The sequence below is a fragment of the Rosa rugosa genome, chromosome 2 (assembly GCF_958449725.1).
Source record: "Rosa rugosa chromosome 2, drRosRugo1.1, whole genome shotgun sequence".
NCBI classification, from domain to species: Eukaryota; Viridiplantae; Streptophyta; class Magnoliopsida; order Rosales; family Rosaceae; genus Rosa; species Rosa rugosa.
Genome location: NC_084821.1, coordinates 67,037,917 through 67,054,352, shown reverse-complemented (window position 1 = coordinate 67,054,352; position 16,436 = coordinate 67,037,917). Strand labels below are relative to the sequence as shown.

Here is a 16,436-nt window from a genome sequence, read left to right as displayed (position 1 = left end):
ATAGACACACACACACACAAAGATCCGAGCTATAGAATTCGTGATGGGGAACCAGTTTTGAATTGGTAATTGTTAGAAGCTACTATTCTTCTCGGGGACTGGGGATCGGACAAGTAATACATGGAATAGTTTCTTTGTAGGTAAATCCCCAAAATGGTACACGTAGTATCACGAATCGGCAAAGTTGTATTAAAATTAAGCATCGAAACTATAGTGGAAGTTGGTTATGACACATTGACATGGTTTTTAATAGCTTCTAGCACGATCATAAGAAAAGAGGGATCTAAACAATTATGTGGCTCCGACCATCAGCTCATCAAGCAAAATAACTTCACTAAGGTTTTTGACACTTTTTCATTTTTGACGGGAGTTTCATTTTGGCAAAGCTTGGTCGACCCTGATGCTAGAACTAATTTAGATGAGTATAAAAAAAACTAAGGCTCAATTGGAGATAGTTTAGTCATAAAATAACTCTTGTCTTTTATCAACTTCTATAAACAGTAACTTAATCATATAACTTTCAAAATAAACTGCTTTTTTCATATTTTATCAAATACGTGTTGCTACTCAACTTATAAAATAAGTAGCTTTCTACATATTATAAGCTATCTCAACCTAAACTATTATCAAACCTAAATTTAATATATAGGCGGAGGGAAAGAACAAATATAAATTTGTTATTGTGGGCCGAGTTTTGGAACCGTTTGGGTAATTCCCTTTGGTTGGGCTGGGTCTCTGTAGCTTGGATGCTCCATCAGCCCACTTCCATCCCCACCTTTAAATCATATAAAAAAAACTCCTCAAAGGACTCTCTCACACTCCCTCCACCCATCCTTCGTCCCAGATAAACGAAACCCTAGAATTGCCCAAATCCCCAAATCACTTCATCAATCGACCTCTAATCTTCCATTTTTGTATCTTTGTTGTAGAAGTATTGAAGCTCCGCGTAGCTACAACTACTTCTACCTCAAAGATTCAAGACTTGGATTGCCGAGAAAGCCCTCTGATTTCTTCTGCAATTTTCAATCTTTCTCAAGGTAACACCTTTCCTATTTTAGTAATTTTATAGTATTCACTCACATTGCTTCTTTCTGCTGTTTTGGGAATTAGGGTTTTTGAAAAAGAAAAAAAAAAGATGGTAAATTTTCGCAGTTTTATTTATTCCTTTTCCGTATTGGAGTAGGAAATCCAGATTGAATAAGGATTTGCAATAGTAATCAAACTAGCTAGGAATTGGGAAATAGTATATAAGAGTGAGAAGAATAGGCTGTGAGAAAGTTGTGATTGACAATGGGGGTTCCGGCTTTCTATAGATGGTTAGCGGAGAAGTATCCGCTTGTGGTTGTAGATGTGGTGGAGGAGGAACCGATTGTGATTGATGATGTTTCGATTCCGGTTGACACCACGAAACCGAACCCGAATGGTCTTGAGTTTGACAATCTTTACTTGGACATGAATGGGATTATTCATCCTTGTTTTCACCCTGAGGACAGGCCGAGTCCGACGACTTTTGATGAGGTGTTTCAGTGCATGTTTGAGTATATAGATAGGATTTTTGGGATGGTGCGGCCGAGAAAGGTACTGTACATGGCCATTGATGGTGTTGCCCCTAGGGCGAAGATGAATCAGCAGAGGTCGAGGAGGTTTAGGGCTGCGAAAGACGCGGCGGACGCGGAGGCTGAAGAAGAGAAGCTTCGTGAGGAGTTTGAAGCGGAGGGGAGGAAGCTTCCGCCAAAATTGCAGTCGCAAACTTTTGATTCCAATGTCATTACTCCTGGAACTCCTTTTATGGCTGTTTTATCAGTTGCATTGCAGTACTATATTCATCTTAGGTTAAATAATGATCCTGGATGGAAAAATGTTAAGGTTATCCTTTCTGATGCAAATGCTCCGGGTGAAGGGGAACACAAGATTATGTCATATATTCGTCTTCAAAGAAACCTTCCTGGTTATGATCCGAATACGCGTCATTGCCTGTATGGTTTGGATGCCGATTTAATTATGCTGGCTTTGGCTACACATGAAGTTCATTTTTCAATCCTGCGAGAGGTTGTTTTCACTGCACAGCAAGACAAATGCTTCCTTTGTGGTCAGATGGGTCATTTAGCGGCAGATTGTGAAGGAAAGGCAAAACGAAAGGATGGAGATCACCTTGATGATGATCAGGAAGGTACCAGTGCTGAGGTGGTGGCCAAGAAGCCGTACCAGTTTCTCAACATTTGGACTCTTAGAGAATATTTAGACTATGAGATGCGGAATATTCCCAATTCCCCATTTGAGATTGATCTTGAGCGCATTGTGGATGATTTCATATTCATTTGTTTTTTCGTTGGAAATGATTTCCTGCCACATATGCCTACTCTGGAGATCCGTGAGGGTGCAATCAACTTGCTTATGGCTGTATACAAAAAGGAATTTCATGCACTGGGTGGATATCTGACTGATTCAAGCAAGCTGAATTTGAGTCGGGTGGAGCGTTTCATTCAGGCAGTTGGTTGTTATGAAGACAAAATATTCCAGAAACGAGCTCAATTGCATCAGCGGCAGGCACAAAGAATAAAGCGTGCCAAGGTGCAAGTTCCCCAAGTTCAGCCAGATTCTTTAGTTGCAGTTAATCGATTTCAAGGTTCTCGTCTTGCTTCAGGTCCTTCTCCCGCCCCCTATCAACAGTATTCTAGATCATCTGGTAGAGAAAATCCTGAAAAAGTTGCACGCTTATCTTCAGAGGCATCAAGTGTTGGTGCTGCTATTGTTGAAGCTGAGAACAGCAGTACTCTTGATGTTGAAGTGCATGAAAATAAGGAAGATTTAAAAGCAAAGCTCAAAGAGATTCTTCGTGAGAAATCCGATGCTTTTAACTCTAAAAATCCCCAAGAAGAAGACAAGGTTAAATTGGGAGAACCTGGATGGAGGGATAGGTATTATGAAGAAAAGTTTTCTGCAAAAACTCAGGAAGAACGTGAAGCAGTTCGTAAAGATGTTATCTTGCGATACACGGAAGGTTTATGTTGGGTGATGAACTATTATTATGAAGGGGTTTGTTCATGGGAGTGGTTTTATCCCTATCATTATGCACCCTTTGCTTCTGATCTCAAGGACCTAGGTCAGCTAAAGATAAGCTTCAATTTGGGCACTCCCTTTAAACCCTTCAATCAGCTGTTGGGGGTTTTCCCAGCTGCAAGCGCCCATGCCCTTCCTGAACAATACAGAAAGTTAATGACTGATCCAGACTCGCCTATTATTGACTTTTACCCTACTAACTTTGAAGTGGATATGAATGGGAAACGGTATGCATGGCAGGGTATTGCAAAATTGCCGTTCATTGACCAAGGTCGTCTTCTTTCTGAGGTCGAGAAAATTGAACACACATTGACAGAGGAGGAAACCCGGAGAAACTCCATGATGTTTGAGATGCTCTTTGTTTCATCTTCTCATCCTCTCTCTGTATGCATATACCTTCTTGACGATTGTTGCAGACATTTGACAGACAAAGATCGAGTTGAGGTTAAGGAACAAATTGATCCCAAATACAGTGAAGGGATGAATGGTTATCTGTCTTCATGTGCCGGAGAGTCTTGTCCTCCTGTTTTTCGGTCTCCTGTTAAATGCATGGAGGATATCATGGACAACCAAGTCATCTGCGCAATATATAGCCTACCAGAAGTGCATAAGCATATAACTCGACCACCTGCAGGTGTTATTTTCCCCAAGAAGACTGTGATGGTGGGGGATCTGAAGCCTGCACCTGTTTTATGGCATGAAGATTCTGGGCGGAACCCTCCTGGAACCACTTTGCAAAGACAGCTTGGGGATGCCGCACATCGACTGGTTGTTAATAGCTTACAGGTGAAGGTAGACAACATTAGCTATGGCAATCAAATGCAGGCGGGGCCTCGGCCTCAATATTACCCACCACATCCTTTGTACAATGATCAGGGACTACTTGGAATGCCACTACCTAGAACATTTCAGCATCCTCAAGGTCAGCACTACCGAAATTCAAGTTTCACTAGTGATCGGCATTCATCATCAGCTGTGTATAACGCTCAGAATAGGTCGCCTTCTCAACATCATGACAGGGGTTCTGGGCACGCTTACTATCATCAATCAGGAAGGCATCAGAATGGTGGGCTCATTTACCCTCAGATACCTATTACACAGGCTCCTTCAGGGTTGAGACCTGGTCCTTCTCAAGGTGTTTATAACAAGTATCAGAGTTACCAGCCATCTGGAGTTATCAAAGATTTTGATGGCCGGATTCTAGACTAGTCAGAATACGGGCAGAGGTTATGACGTAGAGGAAAGAGTATGTTCATTGAATTAGGTTGAGGACATTAATTTCTTGATTAGGATAGCACGTTGTCACTTATTTCTTAATGTACATTGACTATTTTTTTTTGTCAATTTTCATCAGTGACTGTAGATTGTAATCTTTCTTGTGTTGACGAGAGTTCTATTCGTTATAAGTCTGTCATGGTCTACGACAGTACTAGTATTGAAATTAACCTTATTGATGAATCCAGTTTCCCAAATAGTAGAACTGGTGTCAAAGCTTCACCAAATTATTGAACCGTCCGTGATAATCTTGATAGATCTTTTAGAAAGAAAATATATAGAAGGGATAAATGTGGTAAATTAACTAAAAAGAAGTCAGTGAAAAGTGTGTACAAGGAAGAGATCGAAGTAGAGAACCATCATGGCGCACGATCTCAAAGAGAAGCGAGAATGGGACTGTGGGACAGTGTATCTCAGTTTACAGTTAATACAAATGGAGAAACACGACCCAGAACAGGAGAAAAGCAACATTAAACCAAAGAGAGATATCAAAATCGGTACAGATCGATCGAGTTTAACGGAGGTTCCTAGCTAATTGTTATCCGGTAATTGTAACGTGGTATCTTTTTCCTTTGATTTGGGTTTCCTTGCTGATTGATTTTTGTTTTTGTTTCCTATGGTTTTCTTTCAACTTTCTCAGGTATATATATATATATATAATATGAGTAATTTCTGAATAACGTGGAAGTTGGTGTCTTGCTACGATTGATTCCAGGTATGTTTGAGTTTCCTCTTTTGTTTTTTGTATTCAAGTAATCTTAATTTTGGTAACCCATTTGAGTACCCTCTCTTGGCTTAGCACTGGAAGATTTGGAGTTACGGGTGTTCGGTTGCAAGAAGGTAATAAACTTTTATTGATTTCATATTTTGTTGTAAAAGGTAGTTTTTGTTCTTTCTGAATGTTGTCTACATAGTACACGACTATGAAGCATGGATACGGCAAAATGGCTTCGTATCCCGTATCGATCCGGGATACGGGTACGATACGCGCGGATCCGGATTTGGGTACGGCCTGGATACGTGCGTATCCTAATCAGATACGTATATATGTAAATCAACTGGATACGCGGGGGTAATCTTGACTTTTTACCATTAAAAAAAAAAAACAAAAACAAAAACAAAAACAAAAAAACAAAAAACACTACAGATCGCTCTCAACGCCGCTTTGGTCGTTCACTCGCTCCGGCTCCTTGCAGCTAAGATCAATCAGGCTTCTCCTCTTCTTCGATCCGCTTGGAGCTTGGAGCTTCAGTTAGACTGCTTCCGGTACGTTCTCTGTTCTCTTCTTCTTAGTTCTTAGTTGCTTCTTACCCATATGAACTTGATTGCTTCTCTGAATGGTAGAAGTTGTTCGATTCGTTTGGGTGTTTCTGATGCTTTCAATCGTTGTACTGATTGTAAGGGTCTCATGGAGAGTGCGTTACACACGGTTGCATGCACTGTCTGTGCTACATCTCTCTTAATGCAATTATAAACGACATCCATGCTAGATAACAGCACTGTCTTTTCACACATTGGGTTTGTTAGGCATTGTTTTTCTTCTTCTTTTCTATGCAATCTTCTTCTGATTGAAAATTCATTGCAGGTGAGTCGAACTTTATGATTTCTTTACTGTAATTTAATGCCCCTTTTTTGGTGCATAGGTTAAAGGTCTCTTTTAGGAATCTTATTCTTCGACCACTATCGTAAAACCAAATGAATGAGAATAACAATATGGATATGGATGTTGCCATCACGGTGCTCCGTAATATATGGTGGTGGTCAGTGAATTCATTTGCGTAACGGAACGGAATCACAACGGCGTCACACAACAGCACTCTAACCGCTCATCTCCGCCTTCACCGACAATGGCTTCCGCCGTCACCGAGCCTAATCTCCAGAGAAACCTCCACCTCCTCTCCGCCGAACAGGTACACACACTGATGTGGATTTTTGCGTTTGAATTTCGATTTGTGTTTGTGAAAATTATGGTTTTGATTGGATATGCGGTGTGAGTTTCAGGTGGAGCTGGCGGAGATGGGGCAGGCTCATCTGTTCGAGCATTGGGCCAAGCCGGGCGTCGACGATGACGAAAAGAAAGCCTTTTTTGATCAGGTTTGGTGTTTTTCTTTTTTGGCCTCTAGATTTTTCTTTCTTTTTTGGTGGTTGGGATCTGAGATTGGATTTCGGTCTAACCTGATAGTTTTTTTTTTTTTTTTTGGTGTTTGTTTTGATGGAGTTGGACCTTCATTTTAGTTGAATAGGAATCCACATAGAACAATGCATCTGTCAAAGTAAACAGCAACTTTGACTAGTACTCTATTGCTATGGGTTTATTGCAGTTATGATTGGTAGAACACAAAGATACTAACAGTAACCTTTAGACCCAATTTGGTTGAATATTAAGTTTTGACATTTACGGGGGGCAGTTTTCTTTTCTTGTATGAAAGAAAGTAACAAGTTAAAGAGCCATACATTTGTTCATAATTCAAACATTAGGGTCAAACATTTTTTTTTCTTCCCTTTTTTACTTTTTTGACCATAGTGTCTTGAAACCTAGTAAGTGTGAGTTCATTTTGGTTCTGTAAAACATCTCTCTTAATGTAATTATAAACGACATCCATGCTAGATAACAGCACTGTCTTTAAAGGGGCGTGTTTCTAGAAAATATTTTCACACATTGGGTTTGTTAGGCATTGTTTTTTTTTTTTTTTTTTTCTATGCAATCTTCTTCTGATTGAAAATTCATTGCAGGTGAGTCGGCTCAATTCAAGCTATCCAGGGGGTTTGGCATCATATATCAAAACTGCTAGAGAACTGTTAGCGGATTCAAAAGCCGGAAAGAATCCATTTGATGGCTTTACACCTTCCGTAAGTCAATAAAGGCCTCATATGTAAAATTATACCAATTATATGTGCTTTAAAGCTAGCTTAACACCTGCACATCTTTTGCGTGTGTTCGCATTGGATCATGTTGATATTTTTGGGATAAAATCATCCGTACCCATGATTTCATTTATTCAATAACTTACCATAGGCTGACTTATCCACTATTCAATCAAAGCGGTAATGGAGGACAACAATGCAACATTTCTGTTTCATGTTCCCTGAGAATGAAACTTGATGGTTTAGCAATCACTTTTCAGGTTCCAACAGGTGAAACCTTGACTTTTGGTGATGATAGCTTTATGATTTTTGAGGAGACTGGTGTCAAAGAAGTTCGGAAAGCTGCATTTGTTCTTGTTGCTGGAGGACTTGGGGAACGTCTGGGATACAACGGAATTAAGGTTTATAATCTATTGACTATTTCAATACTTAGTTTTCCCCATGAATATCCGTGTTTTCTTGTGCATGTCATCAATCAAGAGAACTTGATATACTCGTTATGCTAATTATATCTGATGGGAGTGACGGCTTTATCTGTCCTATCCTATTTGGCTTACTTCATTCTTATCTCCTTTCTGTAGCTCCAAGTTTTTTCTTCTTGACTTGCATGTTTTGATTCTTTTACATCTAGCATCTTCCTTTTGAACCAAATGTCTTGTTAGTCAAGAAGACTGAACCCCTGGTTTCATTGAACATGGTCAGATTAGGTTTCTGAATCATTTGCTTGTTGGTGCTGGATTAAGCTGTTCGGCGATGCATTTTTTCTTTCCTGGCATCAATTTCTTCTTTTGTATTCTTGAGGTGTGCTATGTTCTCATATGGACATATTTGTTGATCATATATTCCCTGAAGACTGTTGGTCTTGGTCAAACTTGTACACATTTTCCATGATTATATCAGGTATCAGTCTAATAAGTAGCTTGCAATAGGTCTATTCGTTGGGTGAAATAGATGCTAGTGGCTTTATGTGAAATATTCTGCATATCAATAGGGCTGATATGGATTAAAATTGGTCCCAACATGTTTAAAACTATCATTTTACTTGCAGGTGGCTCTTCCTAGAGAGACGACCACAGGAACAGGTTTTTTACAACATTATATTGAGACAATATTGGCTCTTCAAGATGCTAGCTGTAAACTCGCAGAAGGTTTGTCACTAGCTCAGTGTCACATAATCTGTGGTTAGTGATTGTAGGATCTACCTTAGAAATATTTCCCCATTTCTACTTTATATTAGATTATGAATCTGAAATACAAGATAGTTAGAAGCCAATGTCCACCCAGAACTGATATGGAGCAGCATTCTGGGTCAGGTGATAGCTCTGGTTTTGACCTATAAACTTCCATTTCTGTTTGCTTCATATATTGGGAAATTTACTACATTTGATAATGACTTCTAAATACTAGATAATCTCAGAAAAAAGATAAAGATTAGACGATAGAAAGATACTTGTATCATGAGACATGATAAGATGCCACTTGGCAGAGAAGCAAACATGGTGCTGCTTTGTTTTCCTTTTCCTGATATGATGTAAGGAATGAGAAAAAGCTAATCCTCTAATTTTCTACATTTCTTTTGGCATGTATTTGGATATCCAACAGTAGAACTGCAACTTCTGTTATGGAGCCAATTTTTCACCTTGCTTGAAATTTTTTATCTTTATTTTTTGCTCAATATGGTTCATAGTTCAATGCATCTCTCTTCCCTACCATGACCTGACTCTTACTTGAGTTTTCATTAGGAGATGCAGTTGATTAGTGTCAGCCACTCTTAAAGAATTATTCACCATAAAGGTGACTGTGGTGTTATATTGCTTGTCTTGACGTATCAATATTTATTTTCAAATTTGTAGGTGAATGCCAAACAAAAAGTCCTCTGGTTATAATGACATCAGATGACACACATTCTCGTACAGTAGAGCTTTTAGAGTCAAATTCTTATTTTGGAATGGAACCTAATCAAGTAAAGCTTTTAAAGCAGGTACTTAAATGATCTTCATGTCCTTGTTTAGAGAGTTCTTGGTAGATGTTATATGAATTCTTCAGAATGTGAAAAAGTTTCCCTTCCTTACAGGAAAAAGTTGCATGCTTAGATGATAATGATGCGAGGCTTGCAGTAGACCCACGTAACAAGTACAGGATTCAGGTACAATTACTCATATTTGTAATCAATCATTATATTTTTAGTGTTGATAGATTTGAGAAATTGTGTATTCTCTCTCCATAAATAGTCATTTGCTTATATTCTATTTCCCTTCTCTGTGTCAGACCAAACCTCATGGACACGGTGATGTGCATTCACTACTCTACTCCAGTGGCCTTCTCAATGAATGGTATGTCATGAGTCATAAATGCATTGTATGAAATCTGTTCATTAGTATAGAAAATCATCTCTAAGCCTTTAACTTAATATCTACTGTCAACCATATTTACATCCTACATTATGAAATTTAATAAATACGTATGATAATCAAGTTTGTACTCACATGCATGGCAGGAGTGGTTAAAACTTGAAAGTCTTACAGACATTCTGATCTTTAGCACATATAAAGTTGCATATTTTCTGTGAATTATGACTTCCTGATGAGGTGGCGATTATGCTTGTCTTCTAAAATATTAACTCTTTTTTTATATGCTTCAAATCTTACAAATAATTAATAAAATGTTGGTCCAGAGCGGTGACATTGCTGTAACACTATTTTTAAATTTTCTGAAATTCTACAGGCTGAATGCATGATACTAATGTGACATAAGGCTTGGAAATTTTACATAGCATGAAATGTGATTTTTTTTTTTTTTATTCTTTACAGGCGTGACGCTGGTTTGAGATGGGTTCTGTTCTTCCAAGATACAAATGGACTTTTGTTCAATGTTAGTTTCTTTTATCACTTCATGGACATTTTCCTACTCATTTGAGGATTTGTGGTTGAATGCACATTAAAAAAAATCTATGTTCTTATACCTCTTTGTTTTATAGGCAATTCCAGCGTCATTGGGTGTTAGTGCTACAAGACAGTACCATGTTAACTCCCTAGCTGTTCCGCGCAAAGCAAAAGAAGCAATTGGAGGAATTACCCGACTTACTCATGCTGATGGTATGACACGAATCTACTCATATGTTTGCTGGATAACATTAAGTGGTTGTGAAAGTCGTTTCCATATTTTATCTCAAATAGCCTGTTCTTTCCACTTATTAATTTTTTTTTTCCTTTTATCTTTTCTAAGTTGATCAGCCAAAAGTCTGGCTGTGAAACCAATAGCAATTGCATCTCTTGAACTTTTATTTTCCATTGTTTAGTATATTCCTGCCTATAGTGAAATCTAAACTTGATTTCACAGCAGACTTTAATACTCAGGAAGATAAAGAGATACTATATCTTTAAAGATTTAGGTTTTGTTGATTGTCATTCAGATGCCCTTCTTTGGTGTCATAATTTCTGTTTATCTTATATATTAGGTCAGTATCCTTTGTCTAAAAAGTAAGAACCATATAAAATTCGTTTGTAGCTAACATTTATGTCTTCATCAACTGCAAAACTTCAGGGAGATCAATGGTGATCAATGTGGAGTACAACCAGCTTGATCCACTGCTTAGAGCAACTGGATTTCCTGACGGTGATGTCAACTGTGAGACTGGCTATTCTCCTTTCCCTGGGAATATCAACCAAGTAATCTTCTGCCACAGATTTTCATTCTCTTCTCACCTCTCACCTCTGCCCCTTATTATTTTGTTTTGTTTTTCTTTGGAAAGGCCTTTTAATGTAATTATCAATGGTTTTATGAAATGTCCTGCCATTAGCTTAGACTGAGGCTTATTATCAATTCAGACCATGTTGGATTTCTTTATATATTTCTCTCTGAAGGAATCAAGGATCATATGGAGTTGTATATGTAGGGACTTGATGCTACAGAATACGTTGATAAATGATAGAAATGTCAATGGAGCTTAAAGATATGGGTTCTTAGAGATAATTCATGTTTGACGACACCACATCTCATATTCTAATGCAATTTTCCTGGAGTTCCTGGACATATTTTAGATATCATCACCATTGAACTTTCCATATGCAGTTAATCTTGGAACTTGGTCCGTACATTGAGGAGCTCACAAAAACAGGAGGTGCCATACAGGAGTTTGTTAACCCAAAGTAAATCTTCTCTTTATTAAAACCTTGAATATTTTCAGCTGTTGGGGAATGTATTCTAGTTTATTAAATTCGGTGCATAAATCAAGTTTTCAAGATATTAGAGATTCCATATAACTTTCAAAATTCCTTATTTCAGTTTGTTCACATTTTCGTCTCCAAATCATTTAGTCATTTTAGTATAAAATGTTGACTCAGAGTACTTATGCTATCTAATCTTCATTCTCGTATTCTTTAAGTGCATGCTAGACTGGTGGTAGATGAGATAATGGGCTTGGGAAATCCTTTGCTTGTCAGTATACATCACCTGATCTAGTATTTCCCATCTTACTGCAGATACAAAGATGCTAGTAAGACTTCATTTAAGTCCTCAACTCGGTTAGAGTGTATGATGCAAGACTATCCAAAAACTTTGCCTCCATCTGCTAGGGTGGGATTCACGGTAATTTTCTTCCTGGCCTGAGATTGTGCAGTAAGGTGTTATTATGGATGTGGTCTTTTCTTTCTGTGGTGCAAGATGGATGCAGTCATTTATAATATCTTCTCCCCTGTCAAAGAAAACTAGGAAAAACTTCTTCCTGTAGTACTACAACTACATCTTCAATTTCTATTTTCGTTAACAAGATGTTATCACTGATTAGGTAATGGAGCCATGGCTTGCTTATGCACCTGTTAAGAACAACCCTGAGGATGCTGCTAAGGTATGGATATTGAGTAGTTGTTTGCAGTGGCACATTTTACGCTGTTAGACCAGATCAGCCAATTTTCTCAAGATCTTTTATTAAAAAAAGTTAGAACTCTGCTGAATAAATTTGTCCTTTATTTTCTTTTCCTGATAGCCAGTTGGTATATGGGGGAGGTAGATTGGTCTTGTCTGTAACTTTATCCTTGAATCTAATTGTGAAGGTACCAAAGGGAAATCCATATCATAGTGCAACTTCTGGAGAAATGTTGGTTTATCGTGCAAACAGTCTCATTCTCAGAAAGGTAGCATTATGCAAATGACTTAAATACCCTCACATATCTGAAATATTAATATTCTACAGTTCACTGGAGTAGTTGGAAGATGGTATATTCACTAATATATTCTAGTATATTGCGGGTAAAAGACAATTATTGCCTCAATAAAATCACAAATATAATCTAAACCACAGATCTAGACTGCTTTAGTTCCGGTTGATTCTCTCTACTTCTCTCTCCAAGTTGTTTAAATTCAGGTTCTTACTTTCATGCATTCCAGGCTGGAGTCCAAGTAGCTGATCCAGTACAACGGGTGTTCAACGGTCAAGAAATTGAAGTGTGGCCTTGTGTCACATGGAAACCAAAATGGGCGGTCACTTTTAAAGAAGTAAAAAACAAAGTCAGTGGAAGTAGCTCAATTTCTCAGAGGTCTACATTGGTTATTAAGGGCCGTAATATATTTGTCAAGGATCTCTGCTTGGATGGGGCACTTGTCATCGATGTTGCTGATGATAAAGAGGTATTGAAGACATGGCAAATTTGGATTATAAGACAGCTAACAGATAAAGGCTGGTTAATATGGAAATCTTAAGTTTATCGTTTTAGAATGAATACTACTCTTTTAACTATAGAGAAACATGAACAATTTTTGTGTTCAATTCTAATCGATAAATGATGTTAAAGAATATATGTTTTAATGATCTGACATTTTAACAGGTAAAAGTGGAAGGTTCAATACAGAATAAAGGCTGGATCCTTGAAAATGTTGATTACAAAGATACTTCAGTACCTGAGGAACTGAGGATAAGGGGTTTCAGAATCAACAAGATTGAACAATTGGTAAAGTCTGAGCCTTGAGTTCTGCTTGGAGTCTTGAAGGTGAAACCTCTTCCATATTGTTTATTAAAAAAAAAAAATTGATTTCTCAAGTCCGATAGATTTCTTTGCCCTTCTCTTCCCCTTTGTAACTTATGAATTATTCATAACTCTCATTTACTAAATCACATTCAGCTGCACAGTGGCACCCACGCTCAGAAAATTGAAGAGTCTCTAAGCAAGGTGTTTTAGGGGGGCAACCATTTGACTTACCAATAACAGTACTCAGAGTTTCTTTTATATTCTTCTTCTTTGCCACTGCACTGTTTTTTTCTCGGAGGACCTCTAAATTTCCGGTGGGAGTCTTCCTGTTTTTATTCTGCAGAGCACTCCTACGAGCTCTTGGGCTCACAGTTTTTCTCATAGTTCTATTAATTGCAGGATTCTTTTTCACCTGAGAATTTTTCAAAGCCTTAGCACATGCTTAAACACAAACGTACGTATTTACAGACCATGAAATGTGCTCGTAGGTGTGTGATAACATAGCATATAAAATGTAAATCAAAACTTAAACAGGAAAGAACATACAAATGAGGCACGACATCCATCATGTTGATGACTGTCCTGTTCATTTAGATCCGATTCTGAGGAAGTATCTTCGTAGTTCTTAGAGCAGCTCATCTTTTTCTTCATCACACCCCTCCTTAACGTGGCCTTGGTTTTCACCTGAAAATTCTCAAGTGCTTAGAGTGTTTCAATGAAATCTGATACATCTAACAGATACACATGTATTTACGCTTGCATGAAAATATGTGTGTGAGTGCTAGCAGAAACTAGTAAAGATAAACAAAATCTTAAAGGAGAGAAGATAAATACATATGAGGGATGATATCCATCACGTTGATTGTTGTCTAGTACAGTTTCTTCTGAATCTGATGAACTCTCCATATCCTCCTCATAAATATTTCTTGTACCATTTCTGGGTGTATATATCATTATGTCACCAGACATCACAGCAAGGTTGAGAAATGTTTCATACGTCTCATCAATATGAATAGATAAAGCTCCACGGTTACACCTACGCGGAGCAGATTGTAGGATCCGGGAACCTTTTTGTTTGCTAGAGAGTACATTTGACCTACCAGAAACAGCACGTGCAGCTTCCACATTAACCTTCTTCTTCATCCCAGTCTTTTTTTCAGGCAAAAGACGAGCAGACTTGTTAGGAATATTTATCTTCAACTTTTCTTTCTTCAAAAATCTCCTTGAAGTTCTGTTAATTTCGTTTTACTTTTTCACCCGAGAACTTTTCAGTTTCTTTGGAGTGTCAGAAGCCTCTAAACAAGGTCTTTTACTGCAACGCTCACTTATCCCACGGTTCCAACCAGAATCAGAATCCGGAGCTTCCACTTTTACATTCTCCACTGCACTTTTCAAAGATTTTTGAGTGTTAAAAGCTTCTAAGTGAGTTCTTTTATTGGAACACTGATTCATCCCACCAGAATCAAAATCTAGAGGTTCCAATTTTACATTTAGAAAATTACATAGTAGCACCAGACCAAAGATATAAACACAGAAAACCCACCTTCAAATAGTTTTATACAAATAAGGACACAAGATCAGGCCCAAAACCAAATGAAGCAGGCCTGGCTTCGAATTTTGATACAAAATGACTAAAATGCTCAGTTTTTATTACAATTTACATTCATGCCACTGGCATAATCCACAACGACCAAAACCTGAAATCCCAAAACGCAAAACGCAAACCCAAATCAGAAACCCTAAAACCTCTAGCGACAGATCCAAAACGCACTGCAAAATCTTTGAAGCAGTAGCACTCAGCTTGAATCTGGCTCCAATGGAGGTCGGCAAGGTAAGCCCTTACTCCAATTTTGCTGCCTTCGTTTATGTTTCTTCGAATAAGGATATGAAAAGATGAGGTAGTAGTAGCAGTAGAGCTCTGATTACAATCTTGGATCTATCCGTCGATCCGTAAATGGGTGAAGGTTTAATCTGGTCACTGGGTGGTGCTAGAAACTGAAATTCTAACCCTTTTGTTGTTTTTGATTTTTGAGGCTGCTTTGGTACAACTGATCAAGAGAGAGAGTGCGAACAATGTTATTTGCTCTCTTTCTCTCTTTCACTGGGTTTATTAGAACCAGTGAGAGAGAGCTTAATTGCAGTCAAGGGTGATGATATGTAGATGGACTTGAATCTTACAGTTTCAATTGGATGGCTTTTCTAGGTTTTTTTTTATTGAGGATTGAGCTTCTTGTTTGCTTGCTACTGTGTCTCTGTTTTGTTTGATTGAGTATAAACAATGTGAATTCAGTAGCAATAAGAATAAACAATGTGATTCTTACACTGGAGTCAGTGTCAACTTTGACATCGGTAGTGATATTTTTGTTCTTCAACTGAGTAGTAACATCAGCTAGTAATAGTTCACCTTTTGTTCCTGAACAAGTGATAGCCTGCAGAAATGAAGCAGTATGAGTAAGTACTAGAAAAACCTACATGGTTAACATAGTGCTACTATGCTCGAGCAAAAGGCAAATCACATAACACCTCACATCGACCAGTTATAAATGAATGAGCTAATGCATCAAGTAGTTCAGCTAGAAACTTAACGAAATTTTTTGAACTCAACAAAATATACTATTATTAATGTTATATACTGCTACTGTGTCTCAAACAGACCCAAAACACCTTTTAGGATTTCCTATATATCTAACCAGTTTTCACTTTTGGGTAGGTTTCATGATCTAGAAGTGGAGGACCACCTGAAGTTTGTCACCAAGTGGATGCTTTCTCACATTGAAGATGTTGAGAAAGAACTTAATAAATCAGTCATGTTCGCCGAATTTGGCTTGGCAGACCAGCTTGATAGATTTTACAAAACTATTTTTGATGTCATTTACAAACCTGCAAAGAAACACCAGGCTGGGGCAGGTGCTTTAGCGTGGCAGTTTTTGGTAGCAGGAATGGACAAGTATAATGATGAATTTGGGATTGTTCCATGGGAAAGGCCATCTACCTATATGTTTAGTGGGTGGGACACTAATAGGACTGATAATAGTTCTCTTATAGATGGCAGCACTAGCTCTCTTGTAATGATTACTACTACATATGTGTTGATAATTTATACAATTCGTTTCATTCCTTTACTATATGCATCAATTTTGTATCGCAATGCATTTGTGCATTTACTAGACCTCAGGGAAATCGTAAGAAACATTCATGCTCATGCATAGTGCACTGCATTTTACTTAAAATGCAGATCTAAAATCCTGGCTCATAAATTACATGACATTTACG

The 16,436-nt window shown here is 38.0% G+C and overlaps 3 protein-coding genes across 4 annotated transcripts; 2 read left to right on the top strand and 1 right to left on the bottom strand.

Moving 5' to 3' along the window:
* Nucleotides 1-825: 825 nt before the first annotated feature.
* On the top strand, nt 826-4,570 carry LOC133729522 (5'-3' exoribonuclease 3-like). Its single transcript, XM_062157055.1, has one exon. The coding sequence runs from the start codon at nt 1,291-1,293 to the stop codon at nt 4,267-4,269; it is 2,979 nt and encodes a 992-aa protein (XP_062013039.1). The 5' UTR covers nt 826-1,290; the 3' UTR covers nt 4,270-4,570.
* An 883-nt stretch (nt 4,571-5,453) lies between these two features.
* LOC133729523 (UDP-sugar pyrophosphorylase-like) lies at nt 5,454-16,290 on the top strand. 2 transcript variants are annotated; one of them, XM_062157057.1, is made up of 19 exons: nt 5,454-5,601; nt 5,979-6,245; nt 6,337-6,429; nt 7,069-7,185; nt 7,461-7,601; nt 8,249-8,348; nt 9,054-9,181; nt 9,275-9,346; nt 9,469-9,533; nt 10,011-10,071; nt 10,178-10,295; nt 10,744-10,868; nt 11,272-11,348; nt 11,682-11,787; nt 11,987-12,046; nt 12,252-12,332; nt 12,586-12,825; nt 13,023-13,184; nt 15,874-16,290. In XM_062157057.1, the coding sequence occupies exons 2-18, from the start codon at nt 6,087-6,089 to the stop codon at nt 13,161-13,163; spliced, it is 1,884 nt and encodes a 627-aa protein (XP_062013041.1). In that variant the 5' UTR covers nt 5,454-5,601; nt 5,979-6,086; the 3' UTR covers nt 13,164-13,184; nt 15,874-16,290. The 2 variants fall into 2 exon arrangements, with proteins under 2 accessions (XP_062013041.1, XP_062013040.1); XM_062157056.1 differs by lacking the exon at nt 15,874-16,290 and adding an exon at nt 13,317-13,425.
* LOC133729524 (uncharacterized) lies at nt 13,159-14,994 on the bottom strand. The gene is made up of 3 exons (XM_062157058.1): nt 13,998-14,994; nt 13,710-13,847; nt 13,159-13,575 (listed from the first exon to the last, which is right to left on the bottom strand). Exons 1-3 carry the CDS (start codon nt 14,304-14,306, stop codon nt 13,282-13,284), a joined length of 741 nt encoding a protein of 246 aa, XP_062013042.1. The 5' UTR covers nt 14,307-14,994; the 3' UTR covers nt 13,159-13,281.
* Nucleotides 16,291-16,436: the final 146 nt, after the last annotated feature.

Coding starts and splice junctions, on each gene's coding strand:
- LOC133729522 (XM_062157055.1), top strand. CDS start 1,291: ATGGGGGTTCCGGCTTTCTATAGATGGTTAGCGGAGAAGTATCCGCTT.
- LOC133729523 (XM_062157057.1), top strand. CDS start 6,087: ATGGTGGTGGTCAGTGAATTCATTTGCGTAACGGAACGGAATCACAAC. Junction 6,246..6,336: donor ACCTCCTCTCCGCCGAACAG/GTACACACACTG, acceptor TGTGAGTTTCAG/GTGGAGCTGGCGGAGATGGG. Junction 11,349..11,681: donor CAGGAGTTTGTTAACCCAAA/GTAAATCTTCTC, acceptor ATCTTACTGCAG/ATACAAAGATGCTAGTAAGA.
- LOC133729524 (XM_062157058.1), bottom strand. CDS start 14,306: ATGAAGAAGAAGGTTAATGTGGAAGCTGCACGTGCTGTTTCTGGTAGG. Junction 13,848..13,997: donor ATGGATATCATCCCTCATAT/GTATTTATCTTC, acceptor GAGAATTTTCAG/GTGAAAACCAAGGCCACGTT. Junction 13,576..13,709: donor ATGGATGTCGTGCCTCATTT/GTATGTTCTTTC, acceptor AAAAATTCTCAG/GTGAAAAAGAATCCTGCAAT.